General features: G+C 49.5%; 3 protein-coding genes across 3 annotated transcripts; all 3 read left to right on the forward strand.

Moving 5' to 3' along the window:
* The first annotated feature begins 9,617 nt into the window (after positions 1 to 9,617).
* On the forward strand, positions 9,618 to 9,956 carry LOC133054958 (protein FAM32A-like). Its single transcript, XM_061140406.1, has one exon. It carries the CDS (start codon positions 9,618 to 9,620, stop codon positions 9,954 to 9,956), a length of 339 nt encoding a protein of 112 aa, XP_060996389.1.
* Positions 9,957 to 12,345: 2,389 nt separating this feature from the next.
* LOC133054952 (zinc finger and SCAN domain-containing protein 5B-like) lies at positions 12,346 to 15,305 on the forward strand. The gene is made up of 4 exons (XM_061140395.1): positions 12,346 to 12,723; positions 13,013 to 13,219; positions 14,131 to 14,284; positions 14,659 to 15,305. Exons 1-4 carry the CDS (start codon positions 12,346 to 12,348, stop codon positions 15,303 to 15,305), a joined length of 1,386 nt encoding a protein of 461 aa, XP_060996378.1.
* A 2,052-nt stretch (positions 15,306 to 17,357) lies between these two features.
* On the forward strand, positions 17,358 to 20,513 carry LOC133054950 (zinc finger and SCAN domain-containing protein 5B-like). The gene is made up of 4 exons (XM_061140394.1): positions 17,358 to 17,741; positions 18,011 to 18,217; positions 19,348 to 19,498; positions 19,867 to 20,513. Exons 1-4 carry the CDS (start codon positions 17,358 to 17,360, stop codon positions 20,511 to 20,513), a joined length of 1,389 nt encoding a protein of 462 aa, XP_060996377.1.
* Positions 20,514 to 24,873: the final 4,360 nt, after the last annotated feature.

Below are 24,873 nucleotides of genomic sequence, written 5' to 3' on the forward strand. Positions count from 1 at the left end.
AATAGGATATCCTGCACTCTACAGTATATTGAGAGACAGAGGAAGATAAGTACTATATGATTTCACTTACAGGTGAAGTGAACTGTGTGTTAGTTGCTCCGCTGTGTTCACTCTTTGCGACCCCAGGGACTGTAGCCCGCCAGGCTCCTCTATCCATGGGACTCTCCAGGCAAGAATACTGGAGTGAGTGCCCGTTCCCTTCTCCAAGGGATCTTTCCAACCTAAGGATCGAACCCTGGTCTCTCACATTTCAGGCAGGTTCTCTACCATCTGAGCTACCAGGGAAGCCCACTTAGGTGAAAACTGAAAGTGAAGTCGCTCACTCGTGTCCGACTCTTTTCGACCCCGTGGCCTCCCCTGTCCATGGGCTTTTCCAGGCAAGAGTACTGGAGTGGGTTGCCATTTCCTTCTCCAGGGGATCTATCTGACCCAGGGATCGAACCTGGGTCTCCCGAATTGCAGGCAGACACTTTGCATCTGAGCCACCAGAGCCTCAGACGCACTTACGTGCGGCATCTTTTTTTCTTTTTTTGCATGTCAGTTATACTCCAACCAAGCTACAAAATAAGGAGCTAAACCCTCTGCCCTTTTTTCTGCAGCGTTCTGCAGCGCCCAGCCCTCCGGCCCTGAGATGCCTCCGTTGGTCCCTCTGCTCCTTCTTGCGGTCCTCCTCAGCCTGGCCGAGACTCCGGCCTCCACCCCAGTCCACGGGGTGAGACCCGCCTGTCACTACACACCTGTCACCGCCCTCCCAGGGAGGGCGCTCTGACTCTCCTGGCGGGGCCAGGAGCTGGGAGACAAGTTGTGGGAGCTCAAGAAGAGGGATTTCCCTGGCGGTCCAGTGGTGAAGACTCTGTGCTTCCAACGCAGGGGGTGCAGGTTCGATCCCTGGTCCGGGAACTAAGATCCCACAGACCATACAGTGCAGCCAAAAATTTTTAAAAAAATTGTTTTTTCTTAAATAAGAGAAGAAAGACTGACTTCATCACCCTGGTCCAGGGCGGGGGTGGGGGGGCGGGTTAGAACAGATCACAGGTGGAATACCGGAAGTCAGGGCTCAGCTTATCCAAAGCAAAAACACCCCAATGATTAGCGTCGGCCCAGAGATGCCCAAAGCTGCCTTCCAAGGCAGAGCTTCCCGACAATGTAAACTCTCAGCACTGTAGCAAGCAGCAGAGTCACCTGAAGGGGCCCTGTATTTTCATTTTGCAGTGGACTCCCTACATCACGTACCCAGTCCTCCTCGGAACCCACGCTGGCATAGAGTAAGCCCACAATAAAATAAACATCGTTGTTTTAGTCACTCAGTCCTGTCTGACTCTTTGCGACCCCACGGACTGTAGCCCGCCAGGCTCCTCTGTCCGTGGGATTCTCCAGGCAAGAATGCTGGAGAGGGATGCCATGCCCTCCTCCAGGGGATCTTCCCGACCCAGGGATGGAACCTGTGATCTTCCCGACACAGAGACTGAACCTGCGACTCAGGTCTCCTGCACTGCAGGCGGCTTATTTCTGGCCGAGTCACTGGGGAAATGCAGACTAAGCCAGACCACCTCCCAGAGCAGACGTGCGGAGCGTGCTTCCCATCTCTCTGAGCCTGGTCTCTCTCGTCTCTGTCTAGGGGCGAGGAGGCTGGACCCTCAACAGTGCCGGCTACCTCCTGGGTCCCGGTGAGTGTCCCTCCGTCCCTGCCTGGCACCTGTGAGCCGAGTGTTTGCTACCATAAACTCCCAGCCTTATGGCCCCCAAAGTCCATCCAGAGCGGTCTTGGGGGTTAGCCTAGGGAAGTCATGTGTGCTTGGATCCTGGAGCCAGAGCACTGGCTTCGAGCCCCGGCTCTGCCCCCAGGGGCGGGTGTCCAGCCTTCAAGCCTCCACACCTCGGCTCCCCGGCCTGTGACAGTGGGCATAACGCTGTCCCCACACTGTGTGAGGATCAGGCAGACTGGAGCACTGCCTGCCAGGACCCTCCGACCTCTCTACCCGACCCCCTCCCCGCATCTTCACTGGGTGCTTGCCGGGCACCCGGAGACGTGCTCTGGGGACGGTTAAGTTGGTCAGGAACCAAGATCCCTGGGATGCAAAGTGTGGCAGAAACGACGTGAGGTTTGGCTGCAGATAGGTGGGGTCAAGCCCCAGTTCTGCCACCTACGCGTTGTTTGTTGTTGTTCAGTCGCTGAGTCGTGTCCGACTCTTTGCGACCCCATGGACTGCAGCACGCCAGGCCTCCCTGTCCGTCACCAACTCCCAGAGCTTGCTCAAACTCGTGTCCATTGAGTCAGCGATGCCATCCAACCATCTCATCCTCTGTTGTCCCCTTCTCTTCCCACCTTCAATCTTTCCCAGCATGAGGGTCTTTCCCAATGAGTCAGCTCTTTCGCATCAGGTGGCCAAAGCACTGGAGCTTCAGCCTCAGCGTTGGTCCTTCCAATGAATATTCGGGGTTGATTTCCTATAGGATGGACTGGTTTGACCTTGCACTCTGAGGGGCTCTCAGGAGCCTCCTCCGGCACGGGTGGGGGTAAGCGGGCAGGTGTCTGCCGGTCAGAGCCGCCCCCCGCCTGGGACCACCGACTCTGTGTGTCCTCGCGCCCCTAAAGGCCTCCTGGTCTTGCTCCCCCGCCCCTTGCAGTGCTCCCCCCTCCCCCGAGGGCTGACAGAGGCCGGAAGGAGAAGACGACCCTGGGGATCCTAGACCTGTGGAGAGCCATTGGTGAGTAAAGGCAGGAGAACGAGGGCCCACCCCATCCCCTCACTCTGCCCCACCTGCCGGTCTGGTTTGGGAACCGCTGTGTGTGGGCTCCCTCCTTTATTCTGACAAATAAAGGAGCCGGGGAGACTGACAGGGCTTCCCTGGGAACCCAGCTGCCCACGCAGGAGGCCTAGGAGACACGGGTTCCATCCTGGGTCCAGAGGCTCCCCTGGAGGAGGGCATGGCAACCCCCTCAGGATTCTCGCCTGGGAAAGCCCATGGACAGAGGAGCCTGGCGGGCTACAGTCCACGGGGTCGCAAAGTGTCAGACACAACTGAAGTGACTCAGCACGAGAGAGTGATGCTGTTTGTTTCAAATGCCCAAAACGGAGTTATGAGCCCCCTCATAATTCTGTAGTGTGGTCAGTGTGACTGCCTGGAAAACCCCTAGCAGAGGGTCTGGCAGATGGTGAGAGCCAGGTGAGTCTCGGTGGTTCTACGTATCTCCTTGCAGGGCCCCCCATCCACTTCCTCTTTGCTCAGCTCCGATCCTGTTAACCTCCTCGTCGAGCTGGGCCGGGTACCATCTCTGAGACTCCCCTCTCCCCCGTGGGCCTCTCAAGAGAGAACCCCGGGGGCACATGGCCTCGGGACACGTGGGTGGACACTCCGTGAAGGCGCAGGGTGACTTGAAGCGAGCCCACTCTTCATCACCACCTACCAGATGCGGGCACTTAACTGCATCTCGGGCCGGGTTTCTCAACCTCAGCGCTGTTCACATTTGGGGCTGTGTGTCACGGGATGTTTAAGAATGTTAAAGATGTTTAAGAATGTTTAAGAATGGATGCGTTTGAACTGTGGTGCTGGAGGAGACTCTTGAGAGTCCCGTGGACTGCAACGAGATCCAACCAGTCCATCCGAAAGGAGATCAGCCCTGAATATTCATTGGGAGGGCTGATGCTGAAGCTGAAGCTCCAATACTTTGGCCACCTGATTTGAAGAGCTGACTCATTTGAAAAGACCCTGATGCCGGGAAAGATTGAAGGCGGGAGGAGAAGGGACGACAGAGGATGAGGTGGTTGGATGGCATCGCCATCCAACTTGATGGACTTGATGGACTTGATGGACATGAGTCTGAGTAAGCTCCGGGAGTTGGTGATGGACAGGGAGGCCTGGTGTGCTGCGGTTCATGGGGTCGCAAAGAGTCGGACATGACTGAGTGAACAGCGATAACGGGTCTCCATTCATTAGATGGCAGTAGTCCCTCCAAGTTGTGACAACCAACAGTGTGTCTGGAAATTGCCGGATAATCCCTGGCGAAGGGGGTGAGGGGCGGGGGAGAAAGTGGGGGGCGTTTGCCCCTGGATGAGAACCACTACGTGGTGTTCGATTCCAAGGAAATCAGGGAAGTAAAACCAGCGCTGCCCTGGTTAAGAATCTGCCCGCCAACGCAGAGGACACGGGTTCTGCCCCCGATCCGGGGAGACGCCACGTGCTGCGGAGCAACGAAGCCCTAGCTCCGCAACAAGAGGAGCCGCCGCAGTGAGGAGCCCCCGCACCGCAATGAGAAGCGGCCCCCGCTCGGCACCACTAGAGAAAGCCCTCAAAGCAAGAGACCCAGCACAGCCCAAAAAGAAAGACAGAATTAAAAAAAAAAAAAAACCCACGCAGTACACAGTGCTGAACGGAAAGCCCCAAAGGCTTACTGACGTGTGTCTCTCTTCCTAGACGGCCTCCCCTATTCCCAGTCTCTGCTGGCCTCCAGGAGCCTGGGGGAGACTGTCGCCAAAGCAGAGACCGGAGGAAACGCCTGGGGAACTATGAGAGGTGCGGCGGGGGGAGCGGGGCTCGGAGGCTTAGGGAGGCGGGAAGGACCCTGGGCTCAGCCACGGGACCCACACCTACAGCCACAGGCCTGAGCCCCAGCCTCACATGCTCAGCTTCCTGTCCATTTGGAAAACAGTCCCTGGCGTGTCCTGACACTCTGGCACATTTCCAACTATGACCCCATGCCCGCACCTTGGTCCCCTCCCCCAGTATCACCCTCCAGTTCAGATCTAGCTGAGACGTGAACCTCAAACCCTCCCTCTGACCTCGAGGTTCACTCCAACTGGACCCCTTTCCTAAATAAGATCTGGGGACTTCCCTGGTGGCCCAGTGGCTGAGACTTCAAGCTCCTAATACAGGGGGCTCTGGTTCGATCCCTGTTCAGGGAACTGGATCCCACATGCTGCAACTAAGAGTTTGCATGCCGCAACCAAAAAAAAACTATCCTTTACACAGCAGTGAGGGCTTCCCTGCTAGCTCAGTTGGTAAAAACATCCACCTGCAATGCAGGAGACCCCGGTTCGATTCCTGGGTAAGGAAGATCTGCTGCAGAAGAGATAGGCTATCCACTCCAGTATTCTTGGACTTTCCTGGTTGCTCAGCTGGTAAAGAATCCGCCTGCAATGCAGGAGAACCCGGTTTGATCCCTGGGTTGGGAAGATCCCTTGGAGAAGGGAATGGCTCCCCACTCCAGTGTTCTGGCCTGGAGAATAGTCCATGGGGTCACAAAGAGTTGGACACGACTGAGCAACTTTCCATTTCACACAGCACTGAGGATCCCACATGCTAAGACCCGGCACAGTCAAATAAGTATTTTTTTTTTTAAGTAAAATAAATAAGATCTTTATTTCCAACTTATAAGCTTTGAACTCTGTACTCATAGTCAAAGGCTTCCCAGGTGGTGCTAGTTGTAAAGAATCTACCTGTCAATGCAGGAGATATAAGAGACTTGGGTTCCATCCCTGGGTGGGAAGATCCTAGGAATCTTCCCTCCCAATCTTATTTTGGGAAGTGCTTTGACAAGCATCTGGTGGAGAACTACCAACCCCAGACAATCTCAGAAGGGGACACCTTCTGAGCTCACTGCTTCCCACTCTAAACTCAGCTACACTCTGGCTCTTGAAAACGCTCCCCAGCATCACCAGGTACCATCTCCAGATGGGAGTGCACGGGGAAAGCAGGTGGGCAGACGCATAGAAGGAGCGGGCAGAAGAAGCAAGGCAGAGAGGAGGAGCTGTCTGCCCTTGAGAAGGTGGTTAAAACTGAGATGAACCGAAGAGATGTTCCTCTCTTGGGCCACCACAACACTCAGAACCTGGCTGGGGTTAGCAGTGGGGAACGGAACCATTCAAACTGACCTCTTTCTCTCGCGCAGATCCACGCGTGCTCAGCAAGAAAGTCCTCAAGAAGGAAGACGCCCTGGGTTCCTAGATGTCCCCAGACTTCTGCTCCAAACCTTTGCCCCTCTGGCTCCTTCTGAAACCCTGCGTCGTCACCCTCTACTGAGAGTAAGATCCTGAAATTAAAATCTCAGGAAGAAAATCTGAAGCACTGGAAGAATTGTTCTTTTTTTTTTTTTCTCAATCTACCATTGGTTAAATCCACAGATATAGAACTTACTAATACAGAGGAGAGGCTATATTTCTTTGTCTGCTCTCTTTTTCAATTGAAATCCAGTTGAAATATAACACTGTATTTTATTTTATTTTATTATTATTTTATTTATTTTGGGGCTTCCCTGGTGGCTCAGACGGTAACGAATCTGCCTGCAGTGCAGGAGACCCATGTTCGATCCCTGGGTCGGGAAGATCCCCTGGAGAAGGGCGTGGCAACCCTCTCCAGCATTCTTGCCTGGAGAATTCCATGGACAGAGGAGCCTGGCGGGTCATGGTCTATTGGGTTGCAAAGAGTCGGACATGACTGAAGTGACTGAGCACACACGTGAGCATTTAAAGTAACTGTATTCTTGTGGAATGATGAACAGTTAGGTAATGTAATATTAATGCCCATTTGAACACTGAGATTCTACAGTGTCTTGACTTGAAAAGATTCTTCAAGGTAGCACTCTTTCATCCCACCTGGCTGTCCTCCAGCAGAAATGAAGACAGGTCATTTGGAGCAGAATGGAGATAATAAAGTATTTATTTTCAAAGAATCAGTGTTTTCTTCTATTAATTAGTCTGGGGATTTGTTGGGGGCAGCAAATTCAAGGATGATATTGTAATAGATATTGGTGTCTGGCGGCTCGCCACTCAAAAGCCAATACAGAGGCCAGGTTGAGGGAAAGGAAAGTTAGCTTTATTCTGGATGCCAGCAACTGGTGGCAGTGAAAGTGAAGTCGCTTAGTCATGTCCGACTCTTTGCAACCTACCATGCGACTCTGCCCATGGGATTTTCCAGGCAAGAGTACTGGAATGGGCCGCCCTTTCCTTCTGCAACAACTGTGAAGGGTAGGGCAGACGTCTGTCCAATGGCTGACCACCCCCCCCCACCTCCCACCCAAGACAATCAATGAGCAACAGCTTTTATAGATGGAGGGAGGGGGCTACAAGCAGAAACAGCACAGTCAGTTCTGACAATCATCTTGAAACTGGTCATCACTGGTCTGATGGGTGTCATCTTGTGTTTTAAGTACAGTTAACCTTCAGTTCCAGGGTTTTCATTTCTTGGGTCACTTTTCAGAATTGTGGCAGCTTCTCTCATGGTTTCCCAGGAGGCTCAGTGGTAAAGAATCCACCTGCCAATGCAGGAGACGTGGGTTTGCTCCCCGGGTCGGGAAGATCCCCTGGAGGAGGAAATGGCAACTTGCTCCAGTCTTCTTGCCTGGAGAATCCCATAGACAGGAGCCTGGTGGGCTACAGGCCATGGGTTGCAAAGAGTCGGGCATGACTGAGTGACTAAACAACAACTGTACTACCTTACCTGAAGCGCTTTAGGAGCAATGCTGGCCTGAGCCCCACCCTGGACCAAGTGAGTCAGACTCTGAGGGTGGGCCAAAGGCAGCAGAGCTGTGTTTCTGCTTGTTTTCTGTCTTCCTCATTCTTCTATCTTTGTCAACAAAGGTCCGTCTGGTCAAGGCTGTGGTTTTTCTAGTGGTCATGTACGGATGTGAGAGTTGGACTGTGAAGAAAGCTGAGCACCAAAGAATTGATGCTTTTGAACTATGGTGTTGGAGAAGACTCTTGAGAGTCCCTTGGGCTGCAAGGAGATCCAACCAGTCGATCCTAAAGGAAATCAGTCCTGAATATTCATTGGAAGGACTGATGTTGAAGCTGAAATTCCAATACTTTGGCCATCTGATGTGAAGAGCTGACTCACTGGAAAAGACCCTGATGCTAGGAAAGATTGAGAGCAGGAGGAGAAGGGGACGACAGAGGATGAGATGGTTGGATGGCATCACCAACTCAATGGACATGGGTTTGGGCAGACTCTGGGAGTTGGTGATGGACAGGGAGGCCTGGCGTGCTGCAGTTCATGGGGTCACAAGGAGTCGGATACGACTGAGCAACTGAACTGAACTGAACCCATAGATCCAGAACGTAGATGAATGGATTGCCAAGGGTAAGGGGGTGAGGTGGGCAGAGAATGGGGAGGGACTTTTCATGATTTATATTTTCTTCTCGCGGTGATGAAAAAAGTTGGAAGTAGACAATGTTGACCATTGCACAAAATCGTGAACGAACTTGGTGAAGCAAAATTGTACACTTTATAAGAGTCAATACTGTACATTGTGTGTTTCATGACCATAACAAGTATCTGATCAGGAATTTAATTCTCTTTGGATCTTTTTGTGCATCCCTTTCTTGGAACTAATAAATACCCTGGTGACAGCAAGGAAATGTTTTGAGTGGATAATCTTTGCTTAATATTTCCAACGTCACTATACTACATGGAATTAAGTTTTTAAATTGTCTTCCTCGTATTTTTTTTCCCAGAAGAATCATGACTCAGAGCCTTGCCTGGTGGCTTGTCTCGATCAAATAATGTAAAAACTGACATAACTGTTAACATCCATTTGAGGAGTCTCACACACTGTAAATTTCTTGAAAATACAGCAAAGAACAACATAGTCCCAGACTAAAGAAGTCAAAATCTAGGGAGCCATTCAGACATTTCCACCTCTTTTTCCTGTTAAGGTGGGTGTCAGAAGAATGATGGATGGACTAATGTCCATTCCATATGAAATACTGTACCAGTGAGGGAATGGTGTCTGGTGTTGGGATGAGGAATGCAGAGGAGATGGAAGGGTGGAATAAAATGAAACTAATCCTCTTCATTTATTTTTTGCCCCCATTCTTCTGAACAGTGAATACATTGCTGACAAAAGGTAGAGGATCCCTATACATAATCCCTATACATAAGGGGAAGGCAGATTCTTTACCAACTGAGCTAGCAGAAAAGTCTACACAAAACCAACATGGAGGCCTCTTTGATAAATTGTTTGTTTCCGGGAGTGTCCATGTGAACCTGGATCCATGGGTAGATTGGATTATCTAGAATGAGGTCACATAAATGGCTTGGCCCGCCCTTACACAATCACTGTGCTGATGGGGTAGCAAGCAAGGACCCTTGCCATTTCCCCTGGCTCTCCATAAATAGAGACGTTTCAGCCCCAGACACACTCTGAGAGCCAGTCACTGACTTGAGGAGGCTGACGGCAAGAGGGCTCAAAGGAGGTAAGTGATGAGTGAGAAGGTCTAAGGAGAAGGCTTGGGAATCAAGACAGAAGGAGGTGGTCGGTTTCGGAAGGCTGGGTTTTCTACTTACCTTGCATTAGCTCAAAGACCTTGTGAAAGCAGTGGGTCTCCCTTAAACTCCATTTTAACTACAGTTGACTGCTGAGCTCTCTGTTCTTGGGGGGAAGAGTGTTACCACCCTCCATGGTGTGGTGTGGTGTGGTTCATTTATTCCACAAGGCTTTCTGAACCTTGGCCCCCTGGGCATTTCTAAGCAGAGATGTTCGTCTGTGTTCATTTGTGTTAATCTGCACAGAGAGAACCTCTCGGATCTACAGTAGAGAACGATATTGTCCCAATTTCCATTTGAGAAAACTGATCCCCCACTTTTGTCCATTTCGAAATCCGAATCCGAAGATGCGCAGCATGGATGCCTATGAGCAGGTCCAAAAGGGACCCCTGAAGCTGAAAGGAGTCACAGAGCTCGGCGTGACCAAGCGGAAGAAGAAAAAGGACAAAGACAAGGCAAAACTCCTGGAAACGATGGGCAAAATCCAGAAGAACCAGGAGGAGGAGCTGAGGCGCCACCTCGACAAGCGGACCCCAGCCCAGGCGGCCTTTGAGAAGGTGCAGGAGAAGCGACAAATGGAGAGGATCCTGAAGAAAGCATCCAAAACCCACAAGCAGAGAGTGGAGGACTTCAACAGACACCTGGACACGCTCACAGAGCACTATGACATTCCCAAGGTCAGCTGGACCAAGTAGCCGCCCCACCCAGCAGACGGAGTATTGTCCAGGGCAAGCAGGAAGCAGAGTTGGGGTCATCTCTGGAGTCTTTGGAAACATCCTTTTACACACATGCTTTTGAGCCTTCTGCTGAGCCCCTGCTTATCAAAGTAATGGGCCCTTATTCTGGAACTGCATTAAAGAGAGACGGCCCTTTAACTCTAAATTTAAAAAAAAAGCAACATCCATGTCCAGTGGTTCATGCAGCCTCTGGACCTGTGTTTTCACCAGGAGCCCCACATGGGCGAGAAGCCCTACGGCTGTGGTCTCTGCCCCAAGGAGTTTACCCGCGACTCCACGCTGCAAGCTCACCAGAGGACCCACACCCAGGAGAAGCCTTTCTGCTGTGAGCACTGTGACAGAGCTCTCAACCACAGTGGGAACGTCAGTGTTCACACTCTGGGCTCGAGCCCTACGTGTGCCGCGAGTGTCACCGGCCTTCCGCTCCCCAGGGTCTCTCAAATCCCACCAGGAAACCCATTCTGAACGACTGGCCCAGGACCCTGCCCTCGGGTCCCAGTCCTTTCTGCTCCAAGAACGAAATTTCACAATGATTAGTCACTTCTGTAACACAAAGGGTGGATGACGTGTGAAGAGCTTCGGAGGATATTGGCTCTGGTTGGGGGAGGGGGGGGTCCATTCACTTGAGTGAGGAGGATATTTTGGCTTATGTCTCCCTTTGATTTTGTTTTCCACTTCAGAGCAGCCTATGTTTAATACGTTTTTGCTTTGTATTGTTGTTCTTCTAATGAAAGCATGTCTCACTAGTTACCAGTACTTGATCAAGAAACTGCGCCTACTGTTGACTGCCTTCCTGTTAGGCGGGGCTTCCGTGTAAAACTGCGTCCTCCTGGCACAGAGGCCAGATGAAATACAGGCTCTCCAGTGGAATTCAAATGTCAAATAAACACATTTCTGTCAAAGAGTGTTCTGCGTATTTTCCAAGACTTTTCTACATGGAATAGGTGACTGCCGCGGTTTTGCCTACATGGCTGTTACTATGCTGAGATATGTTCATTCCATACTTGTTCGGGTATTTCTTCCCGAGGTGTTCAGGAAAAGGAAGGCTTCCGAAACTGATAGGTGTCATTCTTTTTTTCCTATTGGTGTACAACTTCTAGGCTTTAAAAAGGCTACTTAGAAATCGGTTCTTCTCACACCTTAGCTCATCAGCTGATTTTAGAAAAGCCTTTTAAGACTTACCTCACAAGAACAGAAAGACGAGACTAGTCAACCCCATCTGCCTACCATCAGCATGTCTCTGACTCCGTCAAACCCTCCAGGCAGTGAGAAAAAAATCCACGAGATCATTAAAGCCAATCTGTTCACCCCAAAATGCAATCCCCAGAGTCCAAAACAAATAAAATACAAAATGAAAGACAGTCCACGGACTTCCCCAGCGGTCCAGCGGGGGAGACTCAGCGCCCCCGCTGCAGGCGGCGTGGTTTCCTTCCGCGCCCTGGGAACTAAGGTGGCACGTGCCTCCCCGCTTGGCCAAAAACAAACAAAAAACCCCACAGAATCTATCACTAAACCACTACGGAGGCCTCTTTAGAGAACTGTGGTTTCTCCTGAGGGAGTTTCCGTGGGCAATCGAATCCCTGGTGATTAAGTAAAAGGGGATTATCTATCATGGTTCGCCCCTCCCTTAACGAATCGATGCGCTGATTGGGTAACAGGCCGAGAAGGCCGGCGTTTCTTCCAGGTCGTCTGTGGAGAGACATCTCTCCTCCTGCCGGAGTTTGAGAGCCAGTCGCCAACTGAGGAGGACGAGGGCGAGAAGGCTTCAGGGAGGTAATTGATGGGACATGTTTACAGAGAACGCTAGAAAGGCAGGGCACGTCGATGTGGGTTCCAGGAAGTCTTGGGTTTCTGTTCACCGTGCATTCCCTCGAAGACCTTTTGAAATCCACCGATCGCCTGCCGGCCCCACGCTAACTGTGGTTCATTTGTGGAACTCTTCTGTGAGATGAGATTATTTCCACACCCCGTGGTGTCGTGTGGTGTGGTTCGTTTTTTCAACAAGGGCTTTTAAGCGCTGCCCTGTGGACATTTTGACCACACAGTTTCTTGTTGTACTATAAGATGGATGTCGGAAGAATAATAGAATGGATTCTTGTCCCTGGTATGCAATACTGAAAGGGGAATAATGTCCAGTATTGGGATGAGGGATGGTAGGGTGGATGAAAATAAAACTAATTGGCTGCATTCTATTTTTTTTTTTTTTTTCCTTTTTGCCCCTAGACTTCTGAATACTGAATCTATTATTGAGGAAAAGCAAGAGGAAATTCCTTTCCATCGGGGTCAATTGGGCACCCACTTCTAGAAGCATTTGCCCAGAGTCCTACTGGAAAATTCTACAGTCAGTATGGCTGAGAACCAGACAAGGGGTCGTGGCCACGTCGCGGACAGCCCCGGAGCAGAGTCGCCAGCGTCTGCGCCACGCCAAGACACGGGAAGGGAAAACCCGGACTCCGACGTTGAAGAGTTGCGCGTCTGCTTCAGGAAGTTTAGCAGCTCGGACGAATCCGACCCGATCAAGGCTCTGAGGAGACTCCGTGAACTCTGCCATCTGTGGCTGAGGCCGGATCTTCACACCAAGGAGCAGATGCTGGACAGGCTGGTGCTGGAGCAGTTCGTGACGTGCATGCCGCCGGAGATCCAGGACTTAGTCAAAAGAAGCGGTGCCGAGACGTGTGAGGACCTGGAGGAGGTGCTGAGAAATAAGCAGAAACTGAAGAAATGGGTGAGTAGGACCCTAGTGACCGTGTGAGACAGGGAAAGGTGGGGTGAGGGGCTGCGAGCCGGGAGATGAAGCAGCAGGACCAGAGGGGTTGGCTCTGCATCAGTGATTCCCACACGGGTGAGCGCTTGCCTGGAGCATCACCGGAGATGTTTCTCTTGGTCCTCACTCTGAGGGTGTTGCTCTTTCAAATGTCATTCCCAGGAGGTGGGTTCCTAGGGTGGCATATGCAATGAATACCTTTTTGGATCTTGTGAAGGGAGACTGATGCTATTGGAATTTTTCCTCACAGACTGTAGTCCGTGTCCAAGACCAGGAATTTTTGATCCAAGACTTGGGTGTTGAGATATTAGAAGTGGAGGTCAGAGACATGCATGATGAGGGAGACCGATCCAGGGAGCCCCAGTCTACAGCCAGTGTCGTTGCTCCAGACGAGGGCCAGCGGGAAAGCCGGGAGGCGCAGCAGTTGCCAGGAGCCAAGGACCTGTCGAGGGGGCAGGTGAGTGTGATGTCCTGACCTTTGGAGAGTCTGGGAGCAGGTAGAAGAGGGTTGGGTGGGCGTGGCTGCTAGAGTACTTGGGAGAATTTTGGCAACGAAATGGACCCACTGCCTCCAGGAATTCCCATGGATGCATTCCGTTCCCAGACATTTTCCAGCCAGTGTGAGAATGAAGACTCATCCATCTTTCATGGTGCCTCACCATGAAAGCTTGTGGCCACAAGCATGAGGACAGAGGAGTCCTGTTTCCATGGGATGGTGCTGGGTCCATTCACCAGGGGTAAATGCACTCACAGCTGATTTACCCATGATGGATTTCGTCAGAGGCACTTAATATTGGGGGATATTGTAAACACCTTGAATTGAATAAAAAGTTCCTGATTGGAGTCATTTTTCCCCTCAGAAGATTTTGGGGTATGTCTGGAGAGAGTGGATTTTTTTGAAATGTGAATAGGGAGAGGAGATGCTACTGATTTCTCATGAGTAGAGACCAGCAATACTGCTTATCATTTTATTATGCCCCAGGTCACCTTCCGTGATGAAGACAAATCCAGGCAACTATCAACAAGTGGTGAGGTCAGGAGCCCTAGAGCCAGAGTCCTCTGCTTTCAGAGTCAGGGGCAGGGAGAATTTGAGATGAGGTAGAGATGTGTGCAAAGACAATTCACAGTGCCAGCTGTGAAGTCTGGACTTGATTGCCAGACGTGGGCGGTACCGATCAAGGACAGACATGGGAATCAGGAGAGGATTGCCATTCAGGCTGATGGGAAGCAGTCAGGACATATCCCCCAAACTGGTATTCAGAAAGCTGGAGTCTTAGATCAGGGTATGAGGGGGGTGGGGAAAGAAGAGACAGAGCCTGCCGTGGGCTAAGTCAGTGGGATTGACTCTGCTTGGTTGCCCCTTGTCAGGACCAGAAAGCTCTCCCGCCAGAGACCATTCCTGAAACAGGTGAGCTGGAGGGTCAGACGCCCTCCAAGGAGAACTTGGAGAAGGACCTGCTGGAAGACACAGGAACGATAAGAACCCTTCCGTCTCAAGAGCCTGAGCTTCTGCAGGATTGTGGTGAGTATTTAAAACTTGGAGACCACAGGAGGTAATGACTCCCTCCGATGATGGCCAGGAAGGGGTACCCAGTATTTCCATCCCTTGGTGTTGGGGGATAGGAGTTGGTTCTCCAATGCCAACCTTCTCCATCATCAACATTCCAGAGTGTTTCATCAGCTAGACTCCTAGGTAGTTTGCTTGATGGATAGTCTGTGGCCAAGATCAGGGATGGTTCCAATGAGGCTGGCACCATGGAAAATGCTCTTTGATAAATATGGTGCTGAATCTCTTCTTTCAGCAGACTCTGGGAGGGCAGAGAGAGAGGGGAGAGTCCCCAGGAAGGAACTGATACTTAAAATGTGGCCCCTGAACCCTTTCCTCCTGTGTTCCAGAGGGAGACATTTCCACTATGAGTGGATCCAGAAGAGGTCCTCTGAAGAATCGCAGACATGTCAAAAGGAAACGGGACAGTAGTCCCACTTGCCAAGACGTGCGTCAAGAAGCAGCCACATGTTTGGACCAAGGAGAGTTCTCAGGACAGCTTGGGTCCCATTCCCTTGGTTCCTCTGGCACCGTGGGACCCACCAGTCTTCCTGAGGGAGCAGAAACCCCGGGACGGGCACTCTTTGAATGCAGGGTGTGCAAAAAGAGCTTTCTTTATCAATCTCAGCTTACCCTGCACCAGAAGACACACACAAGAGAGAGGCCCTTTCACTGCGACATCTGCGACAAAAGGTTCATACAGCCTTCGGACCTGCGGGTTCACGAGTGGATCCACACGGGCGAGAAGCCCTACGGCTGTGATCTCTGCCCCAAGAGGTTCACCCACGACTCCACACTGCGTGCTCACAGGAGGACCCACACCCAGGAGAAGCCTTTCCGCTGTGAGCACTGCGACAGAGCTTTCGGCCACCGCAGGAACCTCAGCGTTCACCAGCGCACCCACTCTGGGCTGAAGCCCTACGTGTGCCCCGAGTGCCACAGCGCCTTCCGTCAGCTGGGGACCTTCAGACGCCACCAGAAAATCCACTCCAGATGATTCACCCAGGACCCCACCGTCAGGCCCGAGGCGTTTCTGTTTTAAGGAGGAGATTTAGCCTAATTTGTCACTTGTGTGATACAAAGTGTGGATGACGTGCGAAGAGCTTAGGAGGATACTGGAACCAGCAGGGTTCCGTTCGCGTGAATTAGGATATTTGAGTGATGACTTATTTTTCCGTTTGGATTTTGTTTTCTGCTTTGCTATAGACTGTAGTTTTCTTTTTCATTTGTTTATTTTCAGTTGGAGGATAATTGCCTTACAATGTTAGACTGTGGTTTTCTCACATGTTTTTGCTTTGTGCTGTTCTTGTTCTTCCAGTGAAGACATGTTTCCCTGGTTATCAGCACTTCATTATGAGAGTGAGGCTACTGCTGATTGCCTTCTTGCCAGGCGTGATTTCCTTGTAAAATAGGATGCTCCTGGCAGGACGGCTAGATTAAATACAGGATCACCAGTGAAATTTAAATTTCAAATAAACACATTTCTATCAAAGAGCTGTGTGTTTTCTTTTCTAAGACTTTGCTACACAGAGTAGGTGATACCCGTGGTTTTGTCCACGTGGCCATTATTATGTTGAGATATGTTCCCTTTGTACTAGTGATACTGCTTCCTGAGGTATTTAGCAAAAGAAGGCTTCTTAAATTGGTAAGTGTTGTTCTTTTTCCCTACTGGCGTACAACCTCTGGTTTCTTTGATGCCTTTCTGAAATGGCTCCTCACAGTTGATCTCATCAGCTGATTTTAAACAAAAGTCTTTGATGAGTTATTTCATGAGAAAAGAAACAAGATTAGGTAACCCGATTTGATTACAATCCTCAGATTACAATTATTGGACTGCCTCACAGTCTCCAAGCAGAGAGGAAAAATTGATTAGATCAGGAAAATCAATCTGCTTCTCCAAGAAATGCCATCCATGAAGTCTAAAGTAAATAAAATACATTAGAGAAAGTTTACTGCCAAACCAATATGGTGGCCTCTTTAATGGTTTTTCCTGTTGGGAGTCTTCACAGGAAATTGAATCTACCCAGATTATCTCCAAAGTGGTTCCTTCCATGACCTTTATCCAATCACTGGGATGATGAGGTTATGGCCAGAAACTCCTGGAGTTTCACCCAACTCTCTATAAATACAGACATTTCAGCTCCAGACACACTTTGAGAGCCAGTCCCTGACCTGAGGAGGCTGAAGGCAAGAGGCCCGCGAAGGGGTAAGCGATGAGTGGGCATATCCAAGGAGAATGCTCAGAAATCAGGACACATGGGTGGGCTTCAGAAAAGTCTTGCTTTCTGTTCATCTTATGTTAGCTGGGAGACCTTCTGACAGGAGATCTCCCTCTAACCCCACATTAACAACAGTTAATCAAGCTCTTCCGTGAGGGGAGAAGGATGTTTCCACACACGTTGCTGTGAGGTGGCTCATTTTCTTCAAGGGTTTCTGAGCGGCGACCCTATGGCCATTTAAAAACTACATATATATTTATTAATAGTGTTAAATTTTTTTAATTCATTCATTTTGTCTGGGCTGGGTCTTCTTTGTGAGGGCTTTCTCTAATCGTAGCTATCAGGGACTACTCTCTAGCTGAGGGGTCTGGGCTTCCCATTGCGGGGGCTTCCCCTGTTGCAGGGCCTGGAGTCTAGAGCTCAGGTTCAGTAATTGCCCCTCGCAGGCTGAGAGCCGTGGTGCAGGCTTAGAGGCAGGTGGGATCTTCCCGTATCGGGGATCAAAACCATGTCCCCCTGCATTGGCAGGCAGATTCTTATCCACTGGACCACCAAGGAAGCCCTATGGTCATTTTTGACCAGACGGTTTTATGAGATATGGAATGAGTCAGGCAATGGTGTCTAATACTGGGATGTAGGGGAGACAGAAGGGTGAAATAAAATGAAACCCATTTGGTTCTTTTTTTCCGCTTCCCCCCGACCCCCAGACTTCTAAACAGTGACTTTAATGCTGAGGAAAAGCAAAGGAAATCCATTTCCATAGACATCAACTGGGCACCCACTTCTAAAAGCATTTGCTCAGAATCCTCCTGGAAATTTCCTCCATCCATATGGCTGAGGACCAGACATTTTTTCAGGGTTGTGGACACGTCACAGATAGCCCTGGAGCAGAGTCACCGGCATCCGTGCCACCCCCAGACACACTCATGGAAAACTCGGACTGTGACCAGGAAACCTGGCACATCCTCTTCAGAACATTTAGCAGCTCGGAGGAATCTGACCCCGTCGAGGCTCTGAGGAGACTCCGTGAACTCTGCCATCTGTGGCTGAGGCCGGATCTTCACACCAAGGAGCAGATGCTGGACAGGCTGGTGCTGGAGCAGTTCATGATCTGCATGCCCCTGAAGTGCCAGGTCCTGCTCAAAGAAAGTGGGGTGCAGAGTTGCAGAGAGCTGGAGGACATGCTAAGAAATAGGCAGAAACCCAAGAACTGGGTGAGTAGGACCTTAGTGGTGGGTGTGGGATGAGAAGACACCTGCAAGCTTCAGGAATCACAAGATAGGACCCGAGGGTTTGGCTCTGTGTCGGTGATTCCCAAACAGGTGAGAGAAGCTCACATTGGGAAATTTGGGATATTTTTGGCAGTCTCAACTTGAAGGACGTAGATCTTTTATGCCAAACATGTACACTTCTGCCATTGGATGCCTGAGAGCTATATTCAGGTCTTATAGAGGCTGATCTTGATTGCTTTCTCCCCTCATAGGCTATAGTCTGCATACAAGGACAGGAATATCTTGTGCGCAACCCAGATGTTGAGATGGTTGAAGTCAAGGCCGGTGACATGGACGATGAGAGAGACACGTGCAGGGAGCCCCAACCCCCTGCGAGTGTCATACCTCCAGAGGATGGCCAGGAGGAAAGCCAAGAGCTGCAGAATCTGCCTGGAGCCACGGACCTGTCAAGGGAGCAGGTGAGTGAGTGGAAGCAGGTAGAAGAGAGTCAGGTGGGTGTGGCTGCTTGAGTCATTGGGAGATTTGGCAAAGGACAGGAGTGGACCCATTGTTTCCAGGAATTCCCGTGGATGCATTCAGTTCCTGGACATTTTTCCTAGCCAGTGTGAGAATGAAGATCATCTATCTTTTTCCCTCTGCCATGAAAGCTTCTAGTCTTAGGAGTGGGGAGAAGGGAATCCTGTCTTCCTTACATGATGCTAGGTTCAATTTGCCACAGGTAAATGCGCTGACAGCTGATTTACCCGTGGCCACTTTCCCCAAGGGCACGTTATAATTTCAGAATGTGATCATTCCTTGCAACTGAAGGAGTGACTCCAAATTGGACTCGTTTTGCCCCCCAGTAGACATTGGGCTTCCTTGGTGGCTCAGATGGTGAGGAATCTGCCTGCAGTGCAGGAGACCTGGGTTTGATCGTTGGGTCAGGAAGATCTCCTGGAGAAGGGAACGGATACCCACTCTAGTGTTCTTGCCTGGAGGATCCCATGGACAGAGGAGCCTGGTGGGCTATAGTCTGTGGGTTCGCAAAGACTCAGACACAACTGAGCCACTAATACTTTCACTTTCAGACATTGAAGAATGAATGGAAGACAGTTGATTTGTTCAAATGAGGTTGGGTATGGGCAGGGGATGCTACTGACTTGCATGGAGTAGAGACCAAGAATACTGGTCATCATCTTCCTATGTACCGGGTAACCACCCTCACAAAGATGAATCCAGGCAAAGTCTCCAACAATGATGAAGTCAAGAGACCTGGACCTAGAGTTCTTTACTTCCAGAGTCAGGGGCAGGCAGAAGCGGGTATGATTTGGAGAGACCGATGCATAGAGAAGTCAGAGTGCCAACTGTGATGTCCTAATTTGATTGCAAGATACGGTCTGTATAGATCCAGGACAGTCTTGAGTATCAGGAGATGATTATCAATCAGGGTGATGGGGTGGACCAGAAGAAGTCAGGGCATATCCCCTAAAATGACACTAAGAAAGTTGGAGTCTTAGATCAAGATACCAGGCAGATGGGGAAGCAGGAAGCAGTTTTCCATGGACTAAGGTAGATGGGTTATTGACTCTGCTTGGTTGCCCCTTGTCAGGACCAGAAAGCTTTCCTGCCAGAGACCATTCCTGAAATAGGTGGACCGGAGGGTCAGACGCCCAAGGAGAACTTGGAGAAGGACCTGATGGAAGACAGGGGAGAGACAAAAACCCTTCAATCTCAAGAACCCGAACTTCTGAAGGGTCCTGGTGAGTATTTAAAACTGTGAAATTCAGTGGAGTTAGTGACTGCCTCCTATGGTGGCACAGAGCTGGGTAGCCAGCATTACCATCCTTGGATAGGTGGGGCGGAGATCATTGTCCATTGCCAACCTTCTCCATCATCAATGTTGCAGAGTCCCACAGTCCAAGCTCTTAGCTTGGTTGCTTGATGGGAACTTCTCAGCCAACATCAGGGTTCCAGTGAGGCTGGCAGCACAGAAAACGCTCCTTGTTAAATGTGGTGCTGAATCTCTTCTTTCAGCAGACTCTGGGAGGGCAGAGAGAGAGGGGAGAGTCCCCAGGAAGGAACTGATACTTAAAATGTGGCTCCTGAACCCTTTCCTCCTGTGTTCCAGAGGGAGACATTTCCACTACGAGTGGATCCAGAAGAGGTCCTCTGAAGAATCGCAGACATGTCAAAAGGAAACGGGACAGTAGTCCCACTTGCCAAGACGTGCGTCAAGAAGCAGCCACATGTTTGGACCAAGGAGAGTTCTCAGGACAGCTTGGGTCCCATTCCCTTGGTTCCTCTGGCACCGTGGGACCCACCAGTCTTCCTGAGGGAGCAGAAACCCCGGGACGGGCACTCTTTGAATGCAGGGTGTGCAAAAAGAGCTTTCTTTATCAATCTCAGCTTGCCCTGCACCAGAGGACACACACAAGAGAGAGGCCCTTTCACTGCGACATCTGCGACAGAAGGTTCATACAGCCTTCGGACCTGCGGGTTCACGAGCGGATCCACACGGGCGAGAAGCCCTACGGCTGTGATCTCTGCCCCAAGAGGTTCACCCACGGCTCCACGCTGCGTGCTCACAGGAGGACCCACACCCAGGAGAAGCCTTTCCGCTGTGAGCACTGCGACAGAGCTTTCGGCCACCGCGGGAACCTCAACGTTCACCGGCGCACCCATTCTGGGCTCAGGCCCTACGTGTGCCCCGAGTGCCACGGCGCCTTCCGTCAGCTGGGGACCTTCAGACGCCACCAGAAAATCCACTCCAGATGATTCACCCAGGACCCCACCCTCAGGCCCAAGTGCCCGCTGCTCCTAGAAGGAAATTCAGGATTATTTGTCACGTATGTGATACAATGAAAGGGTGACATGTGAAGAACTTAACGATCATGCTGGAACCCGATGGGATTCCATTCACATGAGTTAGGCGGATATCTGAGGGATGACTTATCTTTCCCTTCAGATACTGTTTTCTACTTCAGTGTAGCCTGTGTTTTTCTGATAAGTTTTGGCTTTGTGTTGTTCTTCTTTCAGTGAATGCAGGTCCCATTAGTTTTCAGTACTTCTTCATGAAACTGAGGTCACTGCTGATTGTCCCCCCATTAGGGAAGATTTAATTGTAAAATAGGATGCTCCTAGCAGAGTGGCCAGATGAAATACAGGATCACCAGTGAAATTTAAATTTCAAATAAACAAAGGCATTTCTGTCAAATAAGTCACCTGCGTATTTCCTCTTCCAAGATTTTTTATATGGAGTGGATGATTGCTGTGGTTTATTATGTGGCCATTATTATGTGGAGATATCTTCCCTCTGTAGGGCTTCCCCAGTGGCTCAGCGGTAAAGAATCTGCCTGCAATGCAGAAGACCCAGGTTTGATCCCTAGGTCAGGAAGATCCCCTGAAGAAGGGAATGGCAACACACTCCAGTATTCTTGTCTGGAGAATCCCATGCACAGAGGAGCTTGGCAGGCTATAGTCCATGGGGTTGCAAAGAGTCGGACACGCCTGAAGCGACTGAACACACATGTCTTCCCTCTGTACTTGTTTGGGTATTTCTCCCCTAGGTGGATAGAAAAAGGAAGACTTCCAAAACTGATAGGTGTCATTCTTCTGCCCTACTGCAGTACAACCTCTGATTTTCTAAATGCTTACTCCAAAGTAGGTTCTTTTCACACTGTAGCTTTTCAGGTGATTTTAGGAAATTCTTTTGAGCTGTATTTACATGAGAAAAAATAGCTATGTGACCCAACAACTATCATATCTCTATTCTCTTACTCCTGCGAACTCTTCAGACAAATGTAGAAAAAAAAATCACTAAAGCAGGAATACCAATCCATTTCCCCCAAAAAATGCAATCCATAAAAGACTAAAGTACAATAAGTGAAGTCCTCCACAAAACCAATGTGGAGGCTTCTTTAATAAGTCATGGTTCTTCTGGTGTAGTTTCCATGGAAAATGAATCCCCCTGGCTTACCTAAAATGGTTCACTCTACAACATTCACCCAATCACTCTGCTTTTGGGGTAACAGACAGGGACCCCTGAAATTACCCCCAGCACCATATAAACAGAGACATTTCATCTCCTGGCACAGTTTGAGAGCCAGTCCCTGACTTGGGAACACTTAGGGCAAGAGGGCTCGATGGAGTAAATATCAACTGGGGACATGTGAAGAGACTGCTTAGAGGTCAGGACAGATGGACGTGGGTTTCAGAAAGGTTTGGTTTTCTATGCTGCGGTCATTAGCTCGAGATCTCGTGAAAACAACTGATCTCCCTAGATCCCCATATTAACTATGGTTGATTGTCAAACTGTTCCATGACATGAGGAGAACTTGTCACCCAATTGAACCTGAAAACCCCAAAATACTAATTGTAAAATATACATGCACCCCAATGTTTATAGCAGCAGTATTTACGATAGCCAAGACATGGATGCAATGTAAGGGTCCATCAGACAGATGATGGACAGTCTGATGTCCATCAGAGGAATGGATGAAGATGTGGTATTAATGAAGAGAATATTACTCAGTCATAAAAAAGAGTGAAATTTTGCCACCGGCAGCAACATAGATGGACCTGGGGGGCATTATGTTTAGCGAAGTTAAGTCAGACAAAGAAAAGCAAATATTGCATAATATTATTGATACTTATAGGTGGAATCTAAAAAAAATGGCTAATACAACAGGGACTTCCCAGTGGCTAAGACTCCAAGCTCCCAATGCAGGGGGGCCAGGTTAGATTCCTGGTCAGGGAACTAGAGCCTGCCTGCCAAAACTAAGACTCAGAGCCACTGAATAAATGAATATTTTTAAAAAATAATAAATTAATTAAAAAATACAACAAGCTAGTGAACATAACAAAAAGCAGGCTCACAGATACAGAGAACTAACTAGTGGGTGACTAATGATGAGAGGAAAGGTGGGGGAATGGAATGCAGAGACTTTTGGGTGTCAAGGTACAAGGATGCTGTGAACAACATGGGGAATAGAGCCTGTATGCATTAGATAGCCAATATCTAGCCATTGTCATTCATTTAATGTAACAGTAAATGAAGTGAAAAGTGAAAGTGAAAGTCACTTAGTCGTGTCCGACTCTTTGTGACCCCTTGGGAATAGTCTGTGGAATTCTCTAGGCCAGAATACTGGAGTGGGTAGCTTTTCCTTTCTCCAGGGGATCTTCCCAACCCAGAGATTGAACCCAGGTCTCCCGCATTGCAGGTGGATACTTTACCAGCTGAGCCACAAGGGAAGCCCAAAAATACTGGAGTGGGTAGTCTATCCCTTCTCCAGTAGTTCTTCCCGAACCAGGAATTGAACCGGGGTCTCCTACATTGCAAGCAGATTCTTTACCAACTGAACTATCAATAAGTGACAATTAACTCTTCTTTGCAAGCTTGGAATGTTTCTCTTAAAATCATCCAGCCAGCAGAGGGCAAGGGTATCATTTCTGTACGTTCTTGCCAAACTGGATATTGTACTTTTTGCCTCCAGAGGCACAAATATAAGGCCATCACTTTTTTTTTAAGGATTTATTTATTTTGGTTGTGGTGGGTCTTCGTTGCTGTACACGGGCTCTCTCTAGTTGCTGGAATTCCCTGGTGGCGCAGTGGATAGGAATCCGCCTGTCAATGCAGGGGACACTGGTTCGAGCCCGGGTCCAGAAAGATCCTACATGCCATGGAGCAGCTAAGCCCGGGTGTTATGCCACAGCTACTGAGCCTGTGTGCCTGGAGCCCGTGCCCGCAGCAGGAGAAGCCACAGGCCAAAAGTAAACACAAAGTCAGCTAATGAAATCATTATTTTAAAGACAGACAGAGACCAGAGACTGAGCACTCTGGATGCAGCACCAAGACCTGAGCCAGTGGACAAGTGACCCAGTGGACAAGTGAGCACGGAGTGTGGATATCCTGAGCCGTGCCCTTGAGACAAATATCAAAGTACTGCTTTGTACATCTGAAACTCATGTTAGATTGTAAGCCAACTATCCTTCAGTAAAAAATAAAACGAAAAAATAAAATAACCAGTGCTTCAAATGGGGAAATGTTTTGCTAACTGATGCCCCAGGGAATGAGTACCTGTTTAAAGTAAATAAACCCTTCTGCTGTTCGTGCAGGAAGGAATTTGATCCTTCCTACGATACTGCACGTGATCTGCCATTCTTTTCTTTTACTAGAACGCTATGTTTAAATTTTATCATGAAATATTTTATTATTATATAAATCATTATTAGCCCAAAGTATAATATAGAGGTAAAATTCTGATTACTATAATGACAATCTTTTTTTTTTTTTTTTTTTTGGCCACCCCACGAAGCATGTGGGATCTTCACTCCCTGACCAGGGGTCGAACCCATACCCCTTGCACTGGAAGGCGAAGTCTTAACCACTGGACTGCCAAGGGAGTCCTTGCTCTAGTTTCTTATGTGTACGCGCACTTGCTCTTTGAATGTGAACCTCAGAACCCACTTAGTAAATTTATTTTAAAAAATCCCATTGGAACATGTCTTTTTTTAGTTTGTCTAGTTCCCTTTGCGCCTATTTACTTTTTATTTACAACCACATCGTCAGCCCCGTACCCAGCCCATGTCATGAGCCCCATAAATATTCACTGAAAGAGTGAATGTATAAAGTTACGGTGCATCCACAGGATAGAAGTGGGTGTGGTAGATAGAGCTTTATCCACTGCGCTGGCAAAACGCCTGCAGCAAACTGATAGCTGGAAGAAAAAGCAGGTTACCTAGCCGTAGGCAGGATGGGGTTGTGCTTGCATATTTGGTACAGGTGCAGGCAGGGGTGTGCGTGCAGGTGTGCGCACCTGGGCATGCGTGTGAAACCCACACCACACTAAAAGGGTTACCACGAAAAGAACAAAGAAGTGAAGTGCATGTTTCTCTGCAGTTTTCAAGCTGCTATTGTCAGCAGCAGTAAAGACACTTCGCTTTAGGTTGAAAAGCTTTTGATGACTATTTAGTAGTAAAAAAACCTGCACGGAGTTGTGTCTAACCTATGATTCCACGAGTGTCAAACTTGAGCCTAAGTGGAGTCAGACGCCAGCTGAGGAACTGGGGTAGCAGCAAGTGGGGAAGAGGAATGGGTGATTGGACAGCCAGAGGGAAATTCTGCCCACAGAGAGTA

Source organism: Dama dama, chromosome 4 (genome assembly GCF_033118175.1).
Source record: "Dama dama isolate Ldn47 chromosome 4, ASM3311817v1, whole genome shotgun sequence".
In the NCBI taxonomy this organism is placed as follows: Eukaryota; Metazoa; Chordata; class Mammalia; order Artiodactyla; family Cervidae; genus Dama; species Dama dama.